Raw genomic sequence first — 21,597 nt, forward strand, 5'->3', positions numbered from 1 at the left:
ATTGCGATATGATGGTTTGAGGGTGTATGACATAATTATTATATGATGTTAGTATCAAAGCAATTATGCATGTTTTATAAATGATTTGTTGCATGTTAGCTCACCCTACTTGTTTGTGTTTGGGTATGTACGATGATCGTATAATTCGTTATACGGGAGTAGATGAAGGAATGTCGTATGATCCAGTACCAATGAAGAAAGAGATCGAAGAATAAGTTAGAAGAATTCGAGTTATATTTAGGAGTTTATAGTTGAAATCTGAGTTTAAAATATGTATAGACATATATCAACTATGAATTTTTAAGTGTGAGATTACGGGATGTTACCGTAAATGTAATGTTACAATATATATATTATGAATTATCCAGTGTGAGATATTGGGATGTTACATAAATAACTAGTCATAAAAAAAAAAAATCATCTGCGTCATTAAATAATTATCTATATTAAAATGATAAAATTGATTTATCTTTAAAATTATCTTTTCACAAAAGATATTTTATAATTTAATAATACTCTATATTTTAATAATAATAAATATTTTCACAAAAGATATGTTATGTAATATATCGCTTTGGGGGGCACGGTTGCATAAGAGACGTGACACACCATATTGCATGCTTTACAAATTACATAACTGTTATTTCACTCTATGTCAATAGTCCATTAACAAAGGTATGGTTTTTGAATTTAATTTTACTAGGTGATATAAGTTCTTGATTTTTCAAGATTTTGCTGGGTGATAATTAATGTTAAGGGTTACAAGTGGATTGGTATTATGTGTTGTGATCATAGAATAGGGTACTTTGGCATGGTTGTATTTTAGGTTTTATGTCACAGTTATATTCTGTTTGTAATGGTTGACATCCTAAGAAATTTTGGTGAATAAATGTGATTGATGATGTAATAGCAGTTGCCATCACATAGCTTTTTGTTTTGGCCGAAATATCAGCATAAACAGTGTTTAAACCCATGCTTAGAAGGGTTAAGAATGAATGATGTAGTCGGTTCAGATGTTGTATAGTGCGAAAAATGGAATAAGAGAATTGGAGAATTTATGATTGTTTGAAAAAACATTTTATGTAGAGTTTTACTTTATAATTAATTTGGAGTTTTGGTTCATTTTTCTTGAATTGTACATACTTATTGATTTTGGATTTTCGCAACGATATTATGATTTTAAAAATTTTTACTTTTCAATCGTAATTGTGGCATCCTTGGATGTGACTTTTTTGTATCAGAGTAAGATTTTTGAAAAAACTTTTAGGACTTTTGATGAGTGAGTTCGTCTAACTTTTGTTGTAAGACTTTAACGCATGCATAAGTGTATGATTGTATGGAATGCATGTGTATGTATATGTATGACTGTGTGGATTGCATGTGTATATATGAACGTGTGGATTGGTTTTAAGACTTTTGTGAAGGAATCTAATGTTGTATACGATTTGGTAATCCATGTGTGAATTGTTCTAGAACTAATTCAATTTATTGTGAACCTATGTAGTTTGTTGTTTGCACGATGAGAATATATGTAGAGTCTTTCTTGCTATCTATAGTTGTGAATAGATTGTAGTTTTTGTTTTGTATGATACATTGGGCAATTTGTTGTGATGTTCTTTTGATCTGTTAAAAAATTAATGTTGTTATTGTATTATGAAAATTGTAATTTTTTTTGGAGAGTATTTCAAGTTTTGAATGGTATATGTTTCCTTATAAGTGCAATTTTCGGGGTCAAAAATTCTTTAGAGAAGAGGTCTTAAAAATAAGGTAGTCTTGTAACTTTGGTGTTTTTGTTCAGAGGTTAGTGTTATTTAGGGCACACCTTTTTTTTAGAACATGATTGCTATGTTATAGAAAAAAAAATGTCTTTTACCTTTTATTAATTAGGTGCAACAAGTTAAAATAGGGGGTGTAAAGAGAAAAAGAATACAAATTAAACAATGTGGGAATATAATAAAAAGATATTATATAAATATATTACTCCTTATGGGCCTTTATTATAAATAGAGTTATGGGCCTTTATTATAAATAGAGTTATGTGTATATTCCACATAAGAAAAATTAATATCATATATAGTTGTCATTATATTAGACACCTCCTAAATATATAGAAATTCTGGCTATTAGGAAAATAAAGAGAGAGAGAGAAACGTTCTTAGAAAGAAGAAAAGGATTGACCGTACAAAAAACCTTAGTGCAAAGGGAGATTTTTTGTGATCCTTGAGAGTGTAGATAAAGCCTTAGTATTGGCTAAGGTAATTTGTTACGTTGATTTGTTATGTTGTTGATTTGTTAAGGTCTTGAATTTAATTTTTCTAGGTGATATAATTGGTTTTTCAAGATTTTGCTGGGTGATGATTACTGTTAAGACTTATAAAAGAAACTTCTGTGAATAAATGTGATGGATGATGTAGTAGCAGTTGCCGCCTTTTGTTTTGGCCGAAATATCGGCATAAACAGTATTTAAACCCATGCTTAGAGGGGTTAAGAATTGAAGCGTGGTTGGGAAATTTCAGTGGGTATTTGCACTAGTGAGACGTGATCCAGAAGTTTATCTGGTATTTGTAAGTGAGTATTGGGTTGGATTGGCTTAGCCATCCAAATACCATATTGCTTTTGATGAATGCTGATGCCATGAGTAATTGCGTATGCTAAGACTGTTGTAGAAAATACTAGACATTTCACATTATAAATGTTCCACCCATTCCTGTTTTCTAATGCATTTTATTTTATGGCTTTTCAGGGATATAGAGTACCTTTTGCCTGTGTTATTATGGACACCAACACCAAGATGAAAACTCTAAGATGGAAATTGCCAGAGTTTCGTAAACGTTTTATGAAACAATGGTAAGATGCATACCAATACCAGAATATTATTGTAATTTCTCGTGTTACATTCAATTATTTTAGCCCTGTCTTGTGTGTCACGTTAACTGATTATCAAGTTGTTAATTGTTGTAGCTTGGAAGGTGTAGTGAATCAAAGTGATGGACCTTCGACATCTGGGCTTGTTCGACAACTGCAAAGATTTGAGCTGAAACTGAATGGTGCTGCTGACAATGAGGTATATATTTTGGGATTGTGGGAACAAAGTTACAATTTTTGTTATCCGGAAAGAATTCACTTTCAAATTGATAATTTCTTCATTGCATCTCATTGTCAACAAATTTATGTATTGTAATTCCATGTGAAGAATTCGTTTTGAAAACTATAATAGTCTTATCGAGTTCGTGATCTGCATCTATTTGCAGGCTGAGTACTGTCATTGGTTATCTAAAAAGACAAAGGAACTATTTTCACAACCACCAATGAATGCTGAATCCAAACCTTGTCTCTCAAACTCTAATGCCTCAGGGGAAGTCTTCCCTGCTCAAGGTATTGAGATGTGCAAGGCTTGTTCTCTTTGATGCTCCCAACATGTGTGATTTTTTCTAGCTTTAATGATCATGTTTACCTATTCTATTTCAGAAACTGGAAAATCTGCAGATACGGATTGGAAGGAGCAGGTTTACCAAGAGGTAATGAAGAAGTTGTTTCTCTTCACTTTCTTTTCCTTCTACCTTGATATTGAATGCATATTCCATCATTTTTTTAAAATTTTCTAACGTGCACTGCAAAAGATATACATTTTTTGTAACTGTATATTGGTCCTTTTAATTGCAGATTCAAAAGATGAATAGTGCCTATTTTTCAAAAGTTTATGTCTCTTATCTAGAGATGAATAAGGCGCTTCAACAGGTTGGTGATTGATTCAAGCAAACTATGATCCTAGATTTACACATTTTTTTCTTGTTACCACTAATCTTTTATATTTATGTTAAATTTCTTCAGCTTGCGTCTTTTCCTCAAGGATCAAATACAGATCTTTTGGAAAAACTGATGAAGAAAATGAAACAAACAGGATGTGTTTTGGCACTCTTCAAATTGAAGAAATGCCAAATAACCACCGATACCAAGAAGATTCTAGATGAAGCAGAAAAGTTTGTAGAATCTAATTTTTCCCCAAAGAATGTTTCTTCCCATCATCAAGGTCCATCACATTCTAGTATTTCTCCATTGAAAATAATTGAAACGAAACCATCACAACAAGCATGGGGAACACAGAACTACTATATGAGGAAGGATGTTTCTGGGGAAAACAAGCCCTGCTTAAAAGAGAAGCAAGTGAAAATAATGGAAACGAAACCATCAACTCAAGTATTGGGAACACAGAATTTTCATATATGGAAGGATGTTTCTCAGCAAACCAAGCCGCAGCAAGCGAAAATAACAGAAACGAAATCATCAGCTCAAGTATTGGGAGCACAGAATTTTTATATATGGAAGGATGTTTCTCAGCAAACCAAGCCGCAGCAAGAAAAAATAATAGAAACGAATCCACCAACTCAAGTATTGGAAACACAGAATTTTCAAATATGGAAGGATGTTTCTCAGCAAATCAAGCCGCAGCAAGAGAAAATAATAGAAACGAATCCATTACCCCAACCATTGGGAACACAGAATTCCTGTATATGGAAGGATGTCTCTCATCAAAACAAGCCATGCTTAAAGGAGCAGCAATTAAAAATAGTAGAAGCGAAACCATCAACACAACAATTGGGACCACAGAACTCTAGTATATTGAATCTTGTTTCTCAGCAGAACAAGCCATGCTTAAAAGAGCAGCAAGTGGAAAAACAATATAGCAATTTCCCACAGCATGTAGATCAAGTGTCTATCATGAAAGGTACATCTATTAATTCAGGTTTTTTTTTAATCAGTTAGGGTTGTACATTTTTATGCTATGTTTTCCATGTTATCTGTGCTTACTGGAAAATGTTTTTTACAATTTTTCAAACTCAGGTCCTGACAATGCCGTACAGAAGCAAGCCCAAGGTTCAGAGAAAGCAAGTGAAGCATTGAGGGTGAGTGTAAACAGTCTGGAGACTTCAGCTTCACCCTTGACCGAAAACTGCAATGAGCTTAAAGAATTTTCTGATAAATCGACGCTGAATTTTGATGAGCCAAGTGATGAAGTGAAGCGCATTCTTAAAGTGGTTGGTCTAAAACTTGTGGTTTCCATGCTTCTTATTTGCATTTCTTTAAATCATAAAAAGTGGTTGTCCTAAATTCTATTATTGTGATATACTTCTAGTTAGCCGTCATATCACCTGAAGCATTGAGCGCATCAGTTAATGAAATGAGAGACGCAGTCTATTTGAATGATGTGATGGCAACTTCAGAGTTCTTAGATGAACCACGAGAGATGGTTCAACAACAAAACCAACCGGACCTCATTGCACAAACTGAGAAAAGTGAGGCATTTTCACAACCTGGTAGGAAAAGGTCTCGAAGCCACAGTTTCAAGCAGTTGTCTGATGCTGAGGAACCTGACTGGACTTCAGTCGCATATAAAAAAAAGAAGCCAAGAATTTTGGTAATATACCTTCATTCTAGTTTTTTTCCACTAATTTTTTTTTCACAAATGCACTCTACTGAATAATAATATATCATTATTTTGTTTAGTAAATTCTGCAACTCTAAATGCACTACTTAGGTATCTGTTTCTTAATTTCTGCATTCCCTAACATTAGCATTGGTAACTCTAGCAGGAAAATTCTTGTCTTTTAGAAGAATTAAAGGAGATCAACCATCGATTGGTAGACAGTGTGATTGTTGTTGGAGAAAATGTCAGCTTTCTTAAAGCGCCGGGAGTAGCGGCTGAGGATAGTGAAGGGTTGGTTATCGAATTCCTTTTCAATGCAGTATCGTTCAATATGAACGTAGAATCTCATACTTTTGCAGATAAAAAGGTGAATACTTTATATTCTGTTATGAACTTTGCACACATTGATTTGTTGTGTTCTGTTACATTAACCATGAATATTTGTGATGCAGTCAATAATCAAACCATTAAGGTTGTTCGTTCCTACAAATTATCCAACTTCTTTGCCTGTTATTGTAGACAAAGAGCTGTCAGAAGTCAGGTTAGATATTAAGATGATTTTCTTCTGTTTATATTCTTAAGCAGTTATTCATTAAGTCATGTTTGTAAAATTATGACTATGAAACTATTTGAATGTCAGAAATATTGGATCCTATAAATATTAAGTTTCATATTTCACCAACAAGAATTTTATCTCGATAGTTTAAATCTCCCTTGATTCCTTTTTATTCAACTTCAACAGTACTGAATGCCATAAAGACCTATCAACAATAGCAAAATCAAAGCTGATTCGCTTTCTGAGATGCTTGGATCGGACATGGTCACTTGAGGATATAGCAATGTCATGGGAACGTTGTGCCAGAGAAACAGTTCTTGAGTGTGCAAAAACCTTTGGAGGAGAAACTTTTAGCTCAATATATGGAGAGTGGGAAAATTATCGAACTGAAGTCATGGCTTGAATAGATCAATCATATACTTTTTTTTTTTTTGCAAGGCATGTCTTCAACAGCTCCACAGTAGAATATAGCTTTAGAGTCAAGTTGATACAAAACAATCAGTTTTGTCCGAATTTGATAATATATATATACAAATTTTTTGACTGATTATTTCTGATAAACTCTTCCTTCAATTACTTTTTTTGCATTCACAAGATTCAAATAGCATAAAATCTTGCTTTAATATAAGATGCAGTCCGGTACCACTCAGTCTAATACACAACTTTTCAAAGAAATTTTCTAAAAATCAATTGGTATATATATGGAAGATATTTGTTGTTTATAATTGCCAACATTTATTAGAAGATTTAAAGTTTAAATAATTTGCCTATGGATGTCTTTCAAAGACAGTGTGCAAACCAACACATTTTAAAATAATTTTGTTAACATTCTAATATTATACATGTTTTCATGTTTTTGTAAGTTATTATAAGAAAATCACAAAATTCATTGATAATAACCAATATTAGTTGATAATTTACATTATTTTGACAAATTACTAAAGCTCGATCGTCAAATATATGTAAGTAAAATGATGGTTAATAAATTTTTTTAACTGATTGAAAATTAATCGGTAATTACAAATAACAAAAAATCTCTGTATAAATATTTGTAAAATTTTGGCCCTCCTTATTCTAAGAACCTATAAATAAACGTTATTTACATTTTGGACTTTTTCATACTTTTCCATTTTTTTATGTGTAATATTGACTTATTATATCTTTCATAGATGATTAAAAAAAAGGTAAAATACCCTTATATATAGTGGGGTTTGCTAACACGAGTAATCTGTTTTTCAGATGAGAGAGAAACAAATTGGATAAGTGAGAAAGGTGGATTAGCAAATTATCTTTTTGAAAACATTGTTTACTTTCAAATTTGTAAAACTTGTAACCTCAAGAAGGAGAAATATGCATTTAAATTGTAGTTGGTCTTTATTCTTAAACAATGTGAGATTCTTGGATATTGTTTAGGTCCTAAATCTGTTGAGATAATATCATTCATGTATCTAACGTATTGTCCATTATAGGGTCTGGATCTATTATCACAATGTTATCTTTAAAAAATATTTTAATATCAACATCTGTCGACGGATATGGGTATCCGTTGAAGGCTCAACGAATATTTTCCTTAATTATTTTAATTTTTTTACAGTTATTCATAAAATATATTTTAACGTTTTAGTTTATTAATTTATTATTTTATAAAGTTTTCTATTTTTATTTTTGAAATGAATTGTTTAAGTTTTATATATTTAAATGAAGTAATATTTTGATATATTTAAACTTTTTAAATTTATTGAATTAAATATTATTAATTTTATTATATTGAATGTTAACTGTTAGTAAATTTTTTGGTAAGAGATGATCAGAATTTGACTTTTAATTAAAATTTGTAAAATTTTGCCCCTCCTTATTCTAAAGCAGAAACCTATAAATAAAGTTATTTACATTCTGGAGGGACTATCATTCGAGGAGCATTGGAAGCTAGAAAGCAACAATCGAAGATTTTTTCATACTTTTCCATTTTTTTATGTGTAATATTGACTTATTATATCTTTCATAGATGATTAAAAAAAATGTAACCGCACAGTGAGAATAAAATTTCTGAAATTATAAATCATATATATATATATATATATATATATTATTGATGTTTGGAAAATAGTAACTTCAATTTTAGATTTTAAAGAAAACCGAAAATTGATTTCTAATGTTGATTTAGATTGCTCAGAAATATTTCTAGATATTTGAATAATTAATTGTTATATTATTTCTGTAAATGTAGTTCTTTTTCATAATTATTGAGAAATAAGTTATTATCAGAGGAATTTGAAATTTAAACATCAAGAAATTTAAACATCAAGATATTTGAAATTTAAACATCAAGTAACTTCATATGTGCTTTGTTGTGGTTGTATTTTACTTTTGGTATGACATGAGTGTAGTAAATGAAAGAGTAGTCTTTCGTAAGGAGGAAAACTACACATGTGTTTTAGTGTGATGTATAGGCGACATGAGAAAACTTGAGATCATCCTAACTCTATTTGTTGGAATCATGTAGATGAAAATAATTAGTTGAGAAGGTTAAGGGAGGTTCATATTTAGAGTAATCGCAATAGTCATACTTAAGAGAGATTTAAATTTACCCTAGGTGAGGAATGTTAAGGTGAGAGTCACGAGAATGTTCCTAACCGAACGGTGGACTTTAGGAGTTCACTTAAAACATTTCCTAGGTCAAGAATGCTAAGGTGAAAGTTACGAGAATGTTCCTCACCAAGCGGTAGACTCTAGGAATTCACTTAGAATGTTCCCTAGGATAGGAATGCAAAGGTGAGAGTTACGAGAACATTACTCACCGAGCGGTGGACTCTAAGAGTTCACTTAGAACGTTCCCTAGGTTAGGAATGCTAAGGTGATAGTTACGAGAACGTTACTCACCGAGCGGTGGACTCTAGGAGTTCGCTTAGAACGTTCTCTAGGTCAATAATGCCAAGGTGCTCATAATGAATTTTTTGTCGACGTCCTTTACTTGTCGAATGGACTGATTGTATCGATCCATAAATCCATCAGGATTTCATCTTTTCTTTGTTTAATTTTCGTTAGCTCCATATAAGTAAGGTTTTGGGCTCGATTGGAAGCAAACTGTTGTTCAAACAAATTTCTTAGCATACCAAAACCGTCTATGGTACGAGGGCGAAGGGAATGAAACCACGTTAGGGCTTCTCCTTTAAGTGATAGGGAGAATACCATGCGCCAAACAAAGTCATTAGGCGAATATATCGCCATGGCGTCCACAAATGATCTTAGATGCTCCTTCGGATCCCCCAATTTGTCGTACTTGTCAATCGTTGGAGGCATCTTCTCTGGCTCTTCCATAATGGCCACTGTGAACGGGTGAAGCAACCGGCCCGACCAGCATTAGTTGGGCGAACGAAACTAGTCCTGGAACTGTTCTCCTCTTGAGCAGCTCCCTCGGGTTCAGTTTGAGCAAGCTCCACTGTAGGAACATGAGCAAGCACCACCGGCTGTTGATTTGATTGTTCCCTCTACCCCACAACACACTCCGCTCGCAAGGTTGCAATCTCTGCCTGCATGGCTTACATTTGCCTCTACATCTCCTCCACTAAGGCCAAAGGGTCTGGTTGTCCTGCCATCCTTATGGTCTCAACTAGGTTTCTTCTGCTATCCTCGGCCCCACGGTGGGCGTCAAAATGTTTCTGTTGGATTGGGACAAGGACGGATCCTAGTCAACTCTCCTATATGGACGAACGTTTGCTCATTTCTTCCGTTCTGGATGATCGATCGGTTTAAGGGGGGTGACCTGCAGAAGGTACTTTGACGCTCAAGTCAGATATCTATTTTCTGAAGGTCTAAAGTAATCAAATTATAGAAAGTGTATCTTACTCGAAATTAGACCTCTACTTGTTTACAAAAATAAGACCTATTAATTTACCTCTTAATGTCACATTAATCACTCATCAATAACAATTACCATATTAATTACGTTTTAACTATACTCAACTGCTTTTGTGCCCGATCGGTTCCGAAGTTCTTTTTCGTACCTTAATCGGTCGGTTCATTCGACTCAAACACGTAGTAACATTTGATCCGTCAGCTCTCACCCTATAGTAACACATGTCATTGACACAACTACTTCAATTATTAATTAATCTCCTTATTGGTGTCTTATAAAGCCTCTAATAGAGATTGTCAAGCTATCAATCAAGATATTATTCAATTGTAGAAGGAATTCTTCCAACATGTTTTGATTATTTTGTTTTATGCTTGATATGTTTGCTAAATCATATGGTAGTTAGTTGTCTATAGAGAAGAATTTGCTTATGATCTTTAGTTATTCTTGATTCATTTATTTCCTTAATTATGGATAATCTATTTGAATCAATTTCACAAGTCAAAAGAGATAATGCTTTATGAAACTTATTCAAGTAGTAGAGAGAGAAATAGAACAATAATACTAATTAAATTCAAAATTATGTAGCTTCTTTCGTTAATTATAAATTATGCACCATTACAATAGCTAATATATGTTGTGTGCTGAGCCTTTTCACAAGTTATCATAGACAAAGTTATGGAGCTAGCTTATAAGAAAAAATTGAAAATAAAGTTGTTCTAATTTTTTCTTGTTTCTCTATTCAATGAGTTGATTATTAGTAGAATGTGGATGTTGTTACAAGTTAACTAACAATAAAATTAAGCTATTTAACATATTATTTCCAACATATTTTCATAGAAAATTCCAAGAGCTAAATGTTTGCAATTGTATTGTTGATTTTTTTTCTTTTATAGGATACCAAGTTAAATGAGAAAGACAATTTTCTCAGCACATTCGTTAAATGAATTAAGACATCAGATTCTTTTGATTTCAAGTATAATGAAATAGCAGTTTTAGAGTTATAATTATCTTTTTCAAAAGATTGTTTACTTTGAAATTTGTAAAACTTGTAACCTACATCCAAGAAGGAGAAATATGCATTTAAATTGTCATTAGTTTTTACTCTTAAAACAATGTGAGATTATTGGATATTTTTTAGGTCCTAAATCCGTTGAGATAATATCATTAATGTATCTAACGTATTGTCCATTATAAGGTCTGGATCTATTATCAATATTTTGTTTTTAAAAAATATTTTAATATCAACATCCGTCAACGGATATGGGTATCCGTTGAAGGCTCAACGAATATTTTCCTTAATCATTTTAATTTTTTTATAGTTATTCATAAAATATATTTTAACGTTTTAGTTAATTAATTTATTATTTTATAAAGTTTTCAATTTTTATTTTTGAAATGAATTGTTTAAGTTTTATATATTTAAATGAAGTACATATTTGATATATTTAAACTTTTCAAATTTATTGAATTAAATATTATTATATTGAATGTTAACTGTTAGTAAACCTTTTTTAAATTACTTATGTAATTTTATTTAATTTAATTTTTTTTATAGTTAATAAATTATGAAATTAATTTTTAAATTTTTTTAGAATTAATTAGCGTAATTGTTTATTTTATTTAATTTTATTGAAGTTAATAAATTAATTATTATTAGTTTAATTTTTTTAATTTGAATTTTTTTTTTATAGTTTACTAATTATATTTTAAACAATATTTTATGTGATTTTGCTTTATGTAATAATTTGACTTTTTAGACATGGCAAGAACACGCGGTGCATCATAAATTAGTTCTCGAGATGCGAGTTCTCGAGGAAAGAGTTATGCGCAAGGCGAAGCTAGGAGAAGACTTACCGTTTTTGCTCGGAGAAGCATGTAGTTTCTATTGAGATGATCATATTGCTGAGGAGCGAGCCTTTGAGGAGCAGACATATGAGGCCTATGAGACTCCTGTTCATTGAGGTCTCTGACGACGATGTTTATTAGAAGATATTTATTCTTAATGGCTTGCCAAGACTTAGGAGCAAAGACTAATTTATTAGAATATTTAAAGTTTTTACTTATGGATGTCTTTAAAATTCATTGATAATAACCAATATTAGTTGATAATTTACATTATTTTGACAAATTACTAAAGCTCGATCGTCAAATATATGTAAGTAAAATGACGGTTAATAAATTTTATTAACTGATTGAAAGTTAATCGGTGATTACAAATAACAAAAAATCTCTTTATAAATATTTGTAGAATTTTGTCCATTTACATTTTGGAGGGACTATCATTCGAGGAGCATTGGAAGCTAGACAGCAACAATCGAAGACTTTTTCATACTTTTCCATTTTTTTATGTGTAATATTGACTTATTATATCTTTCATGGATGATTAAAAAAAATGTAAAATACCCTTATATATCATGGGTTTTGCTATTAGTTGGTACATTTTAGAATGTATATTTCCGTTGGTACATTTTAGAATGTATACCAGGTTTTAGTAGACAAAAATACCCTTATATATCATTGATTCTAAGTTTTAAGGTTAAGGGTATTTTAATAATTTTCATTATAAAAACTAAAAAAAAAAACCGCATTACTCATGTCTCTCATTCCTTTCAACACTTTCTCTTTCATCTCTCTCACTCCAACCTTTTCTCTGTCATCTCTACCGTGACTTAATTTAAAAATGAAATTTAATAATAATAAGGGAAAATATATGATACAGTTCTCCAATAAAAAATCAACATCAACATCATCAATTATTTTGTTATTAAAGTGAAAAATAAATGAACGGACAGTGCAAGAACAACACATTGCGATGCCGCGGGTTGTGTGTGGGTGAGGGAGAGTATGGAGATGAGAGAGAAACAAATTGGATAAGTGAGAAAGGTGGATTAGGGTTAGGCAAGTGTTTCTGATTTTTTCAATTGGAGTTACAGTAGGGATGATAAAGAAAAGGTTGGAGTGAGAGAGATGAAAGAGAAAGGGTTCACAGGAATGAGAGAGGTGGGTAAGGGTTTCAGGATTGTTTTTTTAGAATGAAAATTATTAAAATACCCTTAACCTTATAAAAACTTAGAATACATGATATATATATATATATATATATATATATATATATAAGGGTGTTTTTGTCTACTAAAACCCGATACACATTGTTAAAATATACCAACTGAAAAACAATATGTTTGGAAAATAGTAACTTCAATTTTAGATTTTAAAGAAAATCGAAAATTGATTTTTAGTGTTGATTTAGATTGCTTAATCAGAAATATCTCTAGATATAGAATTTGAATAATTAATTGTTATATTATTTTTTGTAAATGGTGTTCTTTTTCATAATTATTGAGAAATAAGTTATTATTAGAGGAATTTGAAATTTAATCATCAAGAGATTCATAATTAGTTATATTAATAAATTTTAATAATTATGTGTATTATTGGTGTGTTGCAATTATATTTTGATATTGTGAAGGTCTAGAAAATAGAACATTAGAAGTGATAGGATGTTCTAAATAATGAGACTTTCTTATTCTAATATTAAAAGTTAAAAAATATTAATAAAAGTTTAGTTTGCAAATTTTATTATCTAAAACATATCATCTCTCTGTGTTCTCTCAAAGCTAATGCAAATTTGTTGTGTTAAATTATTTTTGTGTTGTTTGAAATAATTTAAAATGAATTCAATGCATGTTTATTTGGAATTGGGAATGATTTATTGTAATATGACTGTGAATATGTATGACTTGCGATGTGAGAAGGATTTCAAGGAAAAGTTATTGTAATGGTTTTATTTAGTGTATGTAGGGATTCCGTATTCGGGACCATCCTGTCACTTTAATAACCATCTAGTCTCAAGTAAAGAAGGGTGGGGTATGTCTTGAACAGTAGCAGGAGATCCTTAGTTTAGTTGTTTTTCCTTGGCCATAGATGTTTGACGGATTAACCTTGTCTATGGCAGCTTGAGTAAACAAGTTGTCCCACCACACACAAGTGTTGGACTCCTAGAGTCAGACATCAATACATGTATCCGGATAGTGAAGTCCAAAGATAATGTTGATATGCTTAGAATTTGTTTGATTTTATTTGTGTTTAATTGTGATATTTATAACTCAATTTTATGGATGATTCTTTGGTAAAATTAAATTACCCTTTTGTCTTTGTTTGGTTGTGTGATTGTGTTTCTCATCAATCTATCATGACTTTTTCATTATGTATTCTCATTGGGTGAGCTAACAACTCACTAAGCAAGTGCCAAAACTCATTATATCTGGTGATATCTTGAGATAATTTTTAAATTTGTAAATATATATAGTATATAACAATATTCAAACATATCTTTTAAAATAAATTAAACCATTTAAATATAAGTAACAAACCATTTTATCTTTTAATTAAAATATTTAACCAAATTTATATATTTCTCTAAATTATTAAAATTTCTACAATCTCACGTTAAAGTTTATTACTATCCCTACAATTCATACATGTATAATATTTTAAATGAGCTTGGATGTAAATAATTTTACAAACTATTTTTTTATATTTGGATCTAATATTATATAATAAAATAAAGACATTCGTATTTTGTAAGTGTATATAAATTTGTTTCCTTTAATTTTATCATTTAAGTATCTACTTCTTAAACTTAAATAACTAGTCATAATAAAAAAAATCATCTGCATCATTAAATAATTATCTATATTAAAATGATAAAATTGATTTATCTTTAAAATTATCTTTTCACAAAAGATATTTTATAATTTAATAATACTCTATATTTTAATAATAATAAATATTTTCACAAAAGATATGTTATGTAATATATCGCTTTGGGGGCACGGTTGCATAAGAGACGTGACACACCATATTGCATGCTTTACAAATTACAGAACTGTTATTTCACTCTGTGTCAATAGTCCATTAACAAAGGTATGGTTTTTGAATTTAATTTTACTAGGTGATATAAGTTCTTGATTTTTCAAGATTTTGCTGGGTGATAATTAATGTTAAGGGTTATAAGTGGATTGGTATTATGTGTTGTGATCATAGAATAGGGTACTTTGGCATGGTTGTATTTTAGGTTTTATGTCACAGTTATACTCTGTTTGTAATGGTTGACATCCTAAGAAATTTTTGTGAATAAATGTGATTGATGATGTAATAGCAGTTGCCATCACATAGCTTTTTGTTTTGGCCGAAATATCAGCATAAACAGTGTTTAAACCCATGCTTAGAAGGGTTAAGAATGAATGATGTAGTCGGTTCAGATGTTGTATAGTGCGAAAAATGGAATAAGAGAATTGGAGAATTTATGATTGTTTGAAAAAACTATTTTATATAGAGTTTTACTTTATAATTAATTTGGAGTTTTGGTTCATTTTTCTTGAATTGTACATACTTATTGATTTTGGATTTTCGCAACGATATTATGATTTTAAAAATTTTTAATTTTCAATCGTAATTGTGGCATCCTTGGATGTGACTTTTTTGTATCAGAGTCAGATTTTTGAAAAAACTTTTAGGACTTTTGATGAGTGAGTTCGTCTAACTTTTGTTGTAAGACTTTAAGGCATGCATAAGTGTATGATTGTATGGAATGCATGTGTATGTATATGTATGACTGTGTGGATTGCATGTGTATATATGAACGTGTGGATTGGTTTTAAGACTTTTGTGAAGGAATCTAATGTTGTATACGATTTGGTAATCCATGTGTGAATTGTTCTAGAACTAATTCAATTTATTGTGAACCTATGTAGTTTGTTGTTTGCACGATGAGAATATATGTAGAGTCTTTCTTGCTATCTATAGTTGTGAATAGATTGTAGTTTTTGTTTTGTATGATACATTGGGCAATTTGTTGTGATGTTCTTTTGATCTGTTAAAAAATTAATGTTGTTATTGTATTATGAAAATTGTAATTTTTTTTGGAGAGTATTTCAAGTTTTGAATGGTATATGTTTCCTTATAAGTGCAATTTTCGGGGTCAAAAATTCTTTAGAGAAGAGGTCTTAAAAATAAGGTAGTCTTGTAACTTTGGTGTTTTTGTTCAGAGGTTAGTGTTATTTAGGGCACACCTTTTTTTTAGAACATGATTGCTATGTTATAGAAAAAAAAATGTCTTTTACCTTTTATTAATTAGGTGCAACAAGTTAAAATAGGGGGTGTAAAGAGAAAAAGAATACAAATTAAACAATGTGGGAATATAATAAAAAAATATTATATAAATATATTACTCCTTATGGGCCTTTATTATAAATAGAGTTATGGGCCTTTATTATAAATAGAGTTACGTGTATATTCCACATAAGAAAAATTAATATCATATATAGTTGTCATTATATTAGACACCTCCTAAATATATAGAAATTCTGGCTATTAGGAAAATAAAGAGAGAGAGAGAGAAACGTTCTTAGAAAGAAGAAAAGGATTGACCGTACAAAAAACCTTAGTGCAAAGGGAGATTTTTTGTGATCCTTGAGAGTGTAGATAAAGCCTTAGTATTGGCTAAGGTAATTTGTTACGTTGATTTGTTATGTTGTTGATTTGTTAAGGTCTTGAATTTAATTTTTCTAGGTGATATAATTGGTTTTTCAAGATTTTGCTGGGTGATGATTACTGTTAAGACTTATAAAAGAAACTTCTGTGAATAAATGTGATGGATGATGTAGTAGCAGTTGCCGCCTTTTGTTTTGGCCGAAATATCGGCATAAACAGTATTTAAACCCATGCTTAGAGGGGTTAAGAATTGAAGCGTGGTTGGGAAATTTCAGTGGGTATTTGCACTAGTGAGACGTGATCCAGAAGTTTATCTGGTATTTGTAAGTGAGTATTGGGTTGGATTGGCTTAGCCATCCAAATACCATATTGCTTTTGATGAATGCTGATGCCATGAGTAATTGCGTATGCTAAGACTGTTGTAGAAAATACTAGACATTTCACATTATAAATGTTCCACCCATTCCTGTTTTCTAATGCATTTTATTTTATGGCTTTTCAGGGATATAGAGTACCTTTTGCCTGTGTTATTATGGACACCAACACCAAGATGAAAACTCTAAGATGGAAATTGCCAGAGTTTCGTAAACGTTTTATGAAACAATGGTAAGATGCATACCAATACCAGAATATTATTGTAATTTCTCGTGTTACATTCAATTATTTTAGCCCTGTCTTGTGTGTCACGTTAACTGATTATCAAGTTGTTAATTGTTGTAGCTTGGAAGGTGTAGTGAATCAAAGTGATGGACCTTCGACATCTGGGCTTGTTCGACAACTGCAAAGATTTGAGCTGAAACTGAATGGTGCTGCTGACAATGAGGTATATATTTTGGGATTGTGGGAACAAAGTTACAATTTTTGTTATCCGGAAAGAATTCACTTTCAAATTGATAATTTCTTCATTGCATCTCATTGTCAACAAATTTATGTATTGTAATTCCATGTGAAGAATTCGTTTTGAAAACTATAATAGTCTTATCGAGTTCGTGATCTGCATCTATTTGCAGGCTGAGTACTGTCATTGGTTATCTAAAAAGACAAAGGAACTATTTTCACAACCACCAATGAATGCTGAATCCAAACCTTGTCTCTCAAACTCTAATGCCTCAGGGGAAGTCTTCCCTGCTCAAGGTATTGAGATGTGCAAGGCTTGTTCTCTTTGATGCTCCCAACATGTGTGATTTTTTCTAGCTTTAATGATCATGTTTACCTATTCTATTTCAGAAACTGGAAAATCTGCAGATACGGATTGGAAGGAGCAGGTTTACCAAGAGGTAATGAAGAAGTTGTTTCTCTTCACTTTCTTTTCCTTCTACCTTGATATTGAATGCATATTCCATCATTTTTTTAAAATTTTCTAACGTGCACTGCAAAAGATATACATTTTTTGTAACTGTATATTGGTCCTTTTAATTGCAGATTCAAAAGATGAATAGTGCCTATTTTTCAAAAGTTTATGTCTCTTATCTAGAGATGAATAAGGCGCTTCAACAGGTTGGTGATTGATTCAAGCAAACTATGATCCTAGATTTACACATTTTTTTCTTGTTACCACTAATCTTTTATATTTATGTTAAATTTCTTCAGCTTGCGTCTTTTCTTCAAGGATCAAATACAGATCTTTTGGAAAAACTGATGAAGAAAATGAAACAAACAGGATGTGTTTTGGCACTCTTCAAATTGAAGAAATGCCAAATAACCACCGATACCAAGAAGATTCTAGATGAAGCAGAAAAGTTTGTAGAATCTAATTTTTCCCCAAAGAATGTTTCTTCCCATCATCAAGGTCCATCACGTTCTAGTATTTCTCCATTGAAAATAATTGAAACGAAACCATCACAACAAGCATGGGGAACACAGAACTACTATATGAGGAAGGATGTTTCTGGGGAAAACAAGCCCTGCTTAAAAGAGAAGCAAGTGAAAATAATGGAAACGAAACCATCAACTCAAGTATTGGGAACACAGAATTTTCATATATGGAAGGATGTTTCTCAGCAAACCAAGCCGCAGCAAGCGAAAATAACAAAACGAAATCATCAGCTCAAGTATTGGGAGCACAGAATTTTTATATATGGAAGGGTGTTTCTCAGCAAACCAAGCCGCAGCAAGAAAAAATAATAGAAACGAATCCACCAACTCAAGTATTGGAAACACAGAATTTTCAAATATGGAAGGATGTTTCTCAGCAAATCAAGCCGCAGCAAGAGAAAATAATAGAAACGAATCCATTACCCCAACCATTGGGAACACAGAATTCCTGTATATGGAAGGATGTCTCTCATCAAAACAAGCCATGCTTAAAGGAGCAGCAATTAAAAATAGTAGAAGCGAAACCATCAACACAACAATTGGGACCACAGAACTCTAGTATATTGAACCTTGTTTCTCAGCAGAACAAGCCATGCTTAAAAGAGCAGCAAGTGGAAAAACAATATAGCAATTTCCCACAGCATGTAGATCAAGTGTCTATCATGAAAGGTACATCTATTAATTCAGGTTTTTTTTTAATCGGTTAGGGTTGTACATTTTTATGCTATATTTTCCATGTTATCTGTGCTTACTGGCAAATGTTTTTTACAATTTTTCAAACTCAGGTCCTGACAATGCCGTACAGAAGCAAGCCCAAGGTTCAGAGAAAGCAAGTGAAGCATTGAGGGTCAGTGTAAACAGTCTGGAGACTTCAGCTTCACCCTTGACCGAAAACTGCAATGAGCTTAAAGAATTTTCTGATAAATCGACGCTGAATTTTGATGAGCCAAGTGATGAAGTGAAGCGCATTCTTAAAGTGGTTGGTCTAAAACTTGTGGTTTCCATGCTTCTTATTTGCATTTCTTTAAATCATAAAAAGTGGTTGTCCTAAATTCTATTATTGTGATATACTTCTAGTTAGCCGTCATATCACCTGAAGCATTGAGCGCATCAGTTAATGAAATGAGAGACGCAGTCTATTTGAATGATGTGATGGCAACTTCAGAGTTCTTAGATGAACCACGAGAGATGGTTCAACAACAAAACCAACCGGACCTCATTGCACAAACTGAGAAAAGTGAGGCATTTTCACAACCTGGTAGGAAAAGGTCTCGAAGCCACAGTTTCAAGCAGTTGTCTGATGCTGAGGAACCTGACTGGACTTCAGTCGCATATAAAAAAAAGAAGCCAAGAATTTTGGTAATATACCTTCATTCTAGTTTTTTTCCACTAATTTTTTTTTCACAAATGCACTCTACTGAATAATAATATATCATTATTTTGTTTAGTAAATTCTGCAACTCTAAATGCACTACTTAGGTATCTGTTTCTTAATTTCTGCATTCCTTAACATTAACATTGGTAACTCTAGCAGGAAAATTCTTCTCTTTTAGAAGAATTAAAGGAGATCAACCATCGATTGGTAGACAGTGTGATTGTTGTTGGAGAAAATGTCAGCTTTCTTAAAGCGCCGGGAGTAGCGGCTGAGGATAGTGAAGGGTTGGTTATCGAATTCCTTTTCAATGCAGTATCGTTCAATATGAACGTAGAATCTCATACTTTTGCAGATAAAAAGGTGAATACTTTATATTCTGTTATGAACTTTGCACACATTGATTTTTTGTGTTCTGTTACATTAACCATGAATATTTGTGATGCAGTCAATAATCAAACCATTAAGGTTGTTCGTTCCTACAAATTATCCAACTTCTTTGCCTGTTATTGTAGACAAAGAGCTGTCAGAAGTCAGGTTAGATATTAAGATGATTTTCTTCTGTTTATATTCTTAAGCAGTTATTCATTAAGTCATGTTTGTAAAATTATGACTATGAAACTATTTGAATGTCAGAAATATTGGATCCTATAAATATTAAGTTTCATATTTCACCAACAAGAATTTTATCTCGATAGTTTAAATCTCCCTTGATTCCTTTTTATTCAACTTCAACAGTACTGAATGCCATAAAGACCTATCAACAATAGCAAAATCAAAGCTGATTCGCTTTCTGAGATGCTTGGATCGGACATGGTCACTTGAGGATATAGCAATGTCATGGGAACGTTGTGCCAGAGAAACAGTTCTTGAGTGTGCAAAAACCTTTGGAGGAGAAACTTTTAGCTCAATATATGGAGAGTGGGAAAATTATCAAACTGAAGTCATGGCTTGAATAGATCAATCATATACTTTTTTTTTTTTGCAAGGCATGTCTTCAACAGCTCCACAGTAGAATATAGCTTTAGAGTCAAGTTGATACAAAACAATCAGTTTTGTCCGAATTTGATAATATATATATATACAAATTTTTTGACTGATTATTTCTGATAAACTCTTCCTTCAATTACTTTTTTTGCATTCACAAGATTCAAATAGCATAAAATCTTGCTTTAATATAAGATGCAGTCGGGTACCACTCAGTCTAATACACAACTTTTCAAAGAAATTTTCTAAAAATCAATTGGTATATATATGGAAGATATTTGTTGTTTATAATTGCCAACAAGACTTAGGAGCCAAGACTAATTTATTAGAAGATTTAAAGTTTAAATAATTTGCCTATGCATGTCTTTCAAAGACAGTGTGCAAACCAACACATTTTAAAATAATTTTGTTAACATTCTAATAATAGTTAGTTAGTAGGGATGGGAGTCTATATAAGAGGGTGAGGAACTCTTGTAAGAGTTTGGTTTTTGTTATTTCATTTACATAGACAGGACATTTTATATCCTTTGGAGGGGAGTACTCCCTTGGAGGTTTTGTGTGTATTACAGAAGAAATATACAGTTTTCTTTCTTCTTTTACTCTATGTGAGAAGAGTTAGATAGTTTCCTGTTCAAGAAACCTAGCAATTTTTTTTCACAAATTACTTCAAGTTAAACATATGTAAGTAAAAGGATTGTTAATAAATTTTACTAACAAATTGAAAATAAATGGGCAAATAATTTTATGTTCTTTTTACCAACTCATTTATTGATAGAAAATTCATCCATAATAATAATTATAAATTTTCAACCAATTTTATTAATGAATTTTAAGACAAATGTTATCCAATAGACAAATCTATCCGTAATAAAAGATATAAATTATTTATAAAATTTACCAATAGATAAATTATTCATCAAAAACCGAAAATTGATTTCTAATGTTGATTTAGATTGCTCAGAAATATTTCTAGATATTTGAATAATTAATTGTTATATTATTTCTGTAAATGTAGTTCTTTTTCATAATTATTGAGAAATAACTTATTATCAGAGGAATTTGAAATTTAAACATCAAGAAATTTAAACATC

General features: G+C 31.2%; 2 protein-coding genes across 2 annotated transcripts; both read left to right on the forward strand.

The window, feature by feature from the left end:
* Positions 1-2,634: 2,634 nt before the first annotated feature.
* LOC148202535 (uncharacterized) lies at positions 2,635-6,586 on the forward strand. Its single transcript, XM_088109647.1, has 12 exons — positions 2,635-2,646; positions 2,744-2,847; positions 2,962-3,064; positions 3,252-3,375; positions 3,469-3,518; positions 3,664-3,738; positions 3,832-4,726; positions 4,843-5,036; positions 5,135-5,416; positions 5,592-5,792; positions 5,878-5,966; positions 6,168-6,586. The coding sequence occupies exons 1-12, from the start codon at positions 2,635-2,637 to the stop codon at positions 6,382-6,384; spliced, it is 2,346 nt and encodes a 781-aa protein (XP_087965773.1). The 3' UTR covers positions 6,385-6,586.
* A 2,621-nt stretch (positions 6,587-9,207) lies between these two features.
* Positions 9,208-20,474, forward strand: LOC124823614 (uncharacterized). The gene is made up of 14 exons (XM_088109648.1): positions 9,208-9,317; positions 16,686-16,737; positions 16,835-16,938; positions 17,053-17,155; positions 17,343-17,466; positions 17,560-17,609; positions 17,755-17,829; positions 17,923-18,324; positions 18,417-18,816; positions 18,933-19,126; positions 19,225-19,506; positions 19,682-19,882; positions 19,968-20,056; positions 20,258-20,474. Exons 1-14 carry the CDS (start codon positions 9,208-9,210, stop codon positions 20,472-20,474), a joined length of 2,403 nt encoding a protein of 800 aa, XP_087965774.1.
* The last annotated feature ends 1,123 nt before the right edge of the window (positions 20,475-21,597 follow it).

Source organism: Vigna umbellata, chromosome 3 (assembly GCF_029865625.1).
Source record: "Vigna umbellata cultivar VRB3 chromosome 3, Vumbellata_1.0, whole genome shotgun sequence".
In the NCBI taxonomy this organism is placed as follows: Eukaryota; Viridiplantae; Streptophyta; class Magnoliopsida; order Fabales; family Fabaceae; genus Vigna; species Vigna umbellata.

What these genes read in the sequence shown, in the direction of transcription:
- LOC148202535 (XM_088109647.1), top strand. An exon ending in AAACGTTTTATGAAACAATG is followed by an intron (nt 2,848 to 2,961) that starts GTAAGATGCATA and finishes TAATTGTTGTAG; the next exon opens with CTTGGAAGGTGTAGTGAATC. An exon ending in ATGGTGCTGCTGACAATGAG is followed by an intron (nt 3,065 to 3,251) that starts GTATATATTTTG and finishes ATCTATTTGCAG; the next exon opens with GCTGAGTACTGTCATTGGTT.
- LOC124823614 (XM_088109648.1), top strand. Translation starts at nt 9,208, where the DNA reads ATGGCGTCCACAAATGATCTTAGATGCTCCTTCGGATCCCCCAATTTG. An exon ending in ATTTTCATATATGGAAGGAT is followed by an intron (nt 18,325 to 18,416) that starts GTTTCTCAGCAA and finishes TATATATGGAAG; the next exon opens with GGTGTTTCTCAGCAAACCAA. An exon ending in ATACTTTTGCAGATAAAAAG is followed by an intron (nt 19,883 to 19,967) that starts GTGAATACTTTA and finishes TTTGTGATGCAG; the next exon opens with TCAATAATCAAACCATTAAG.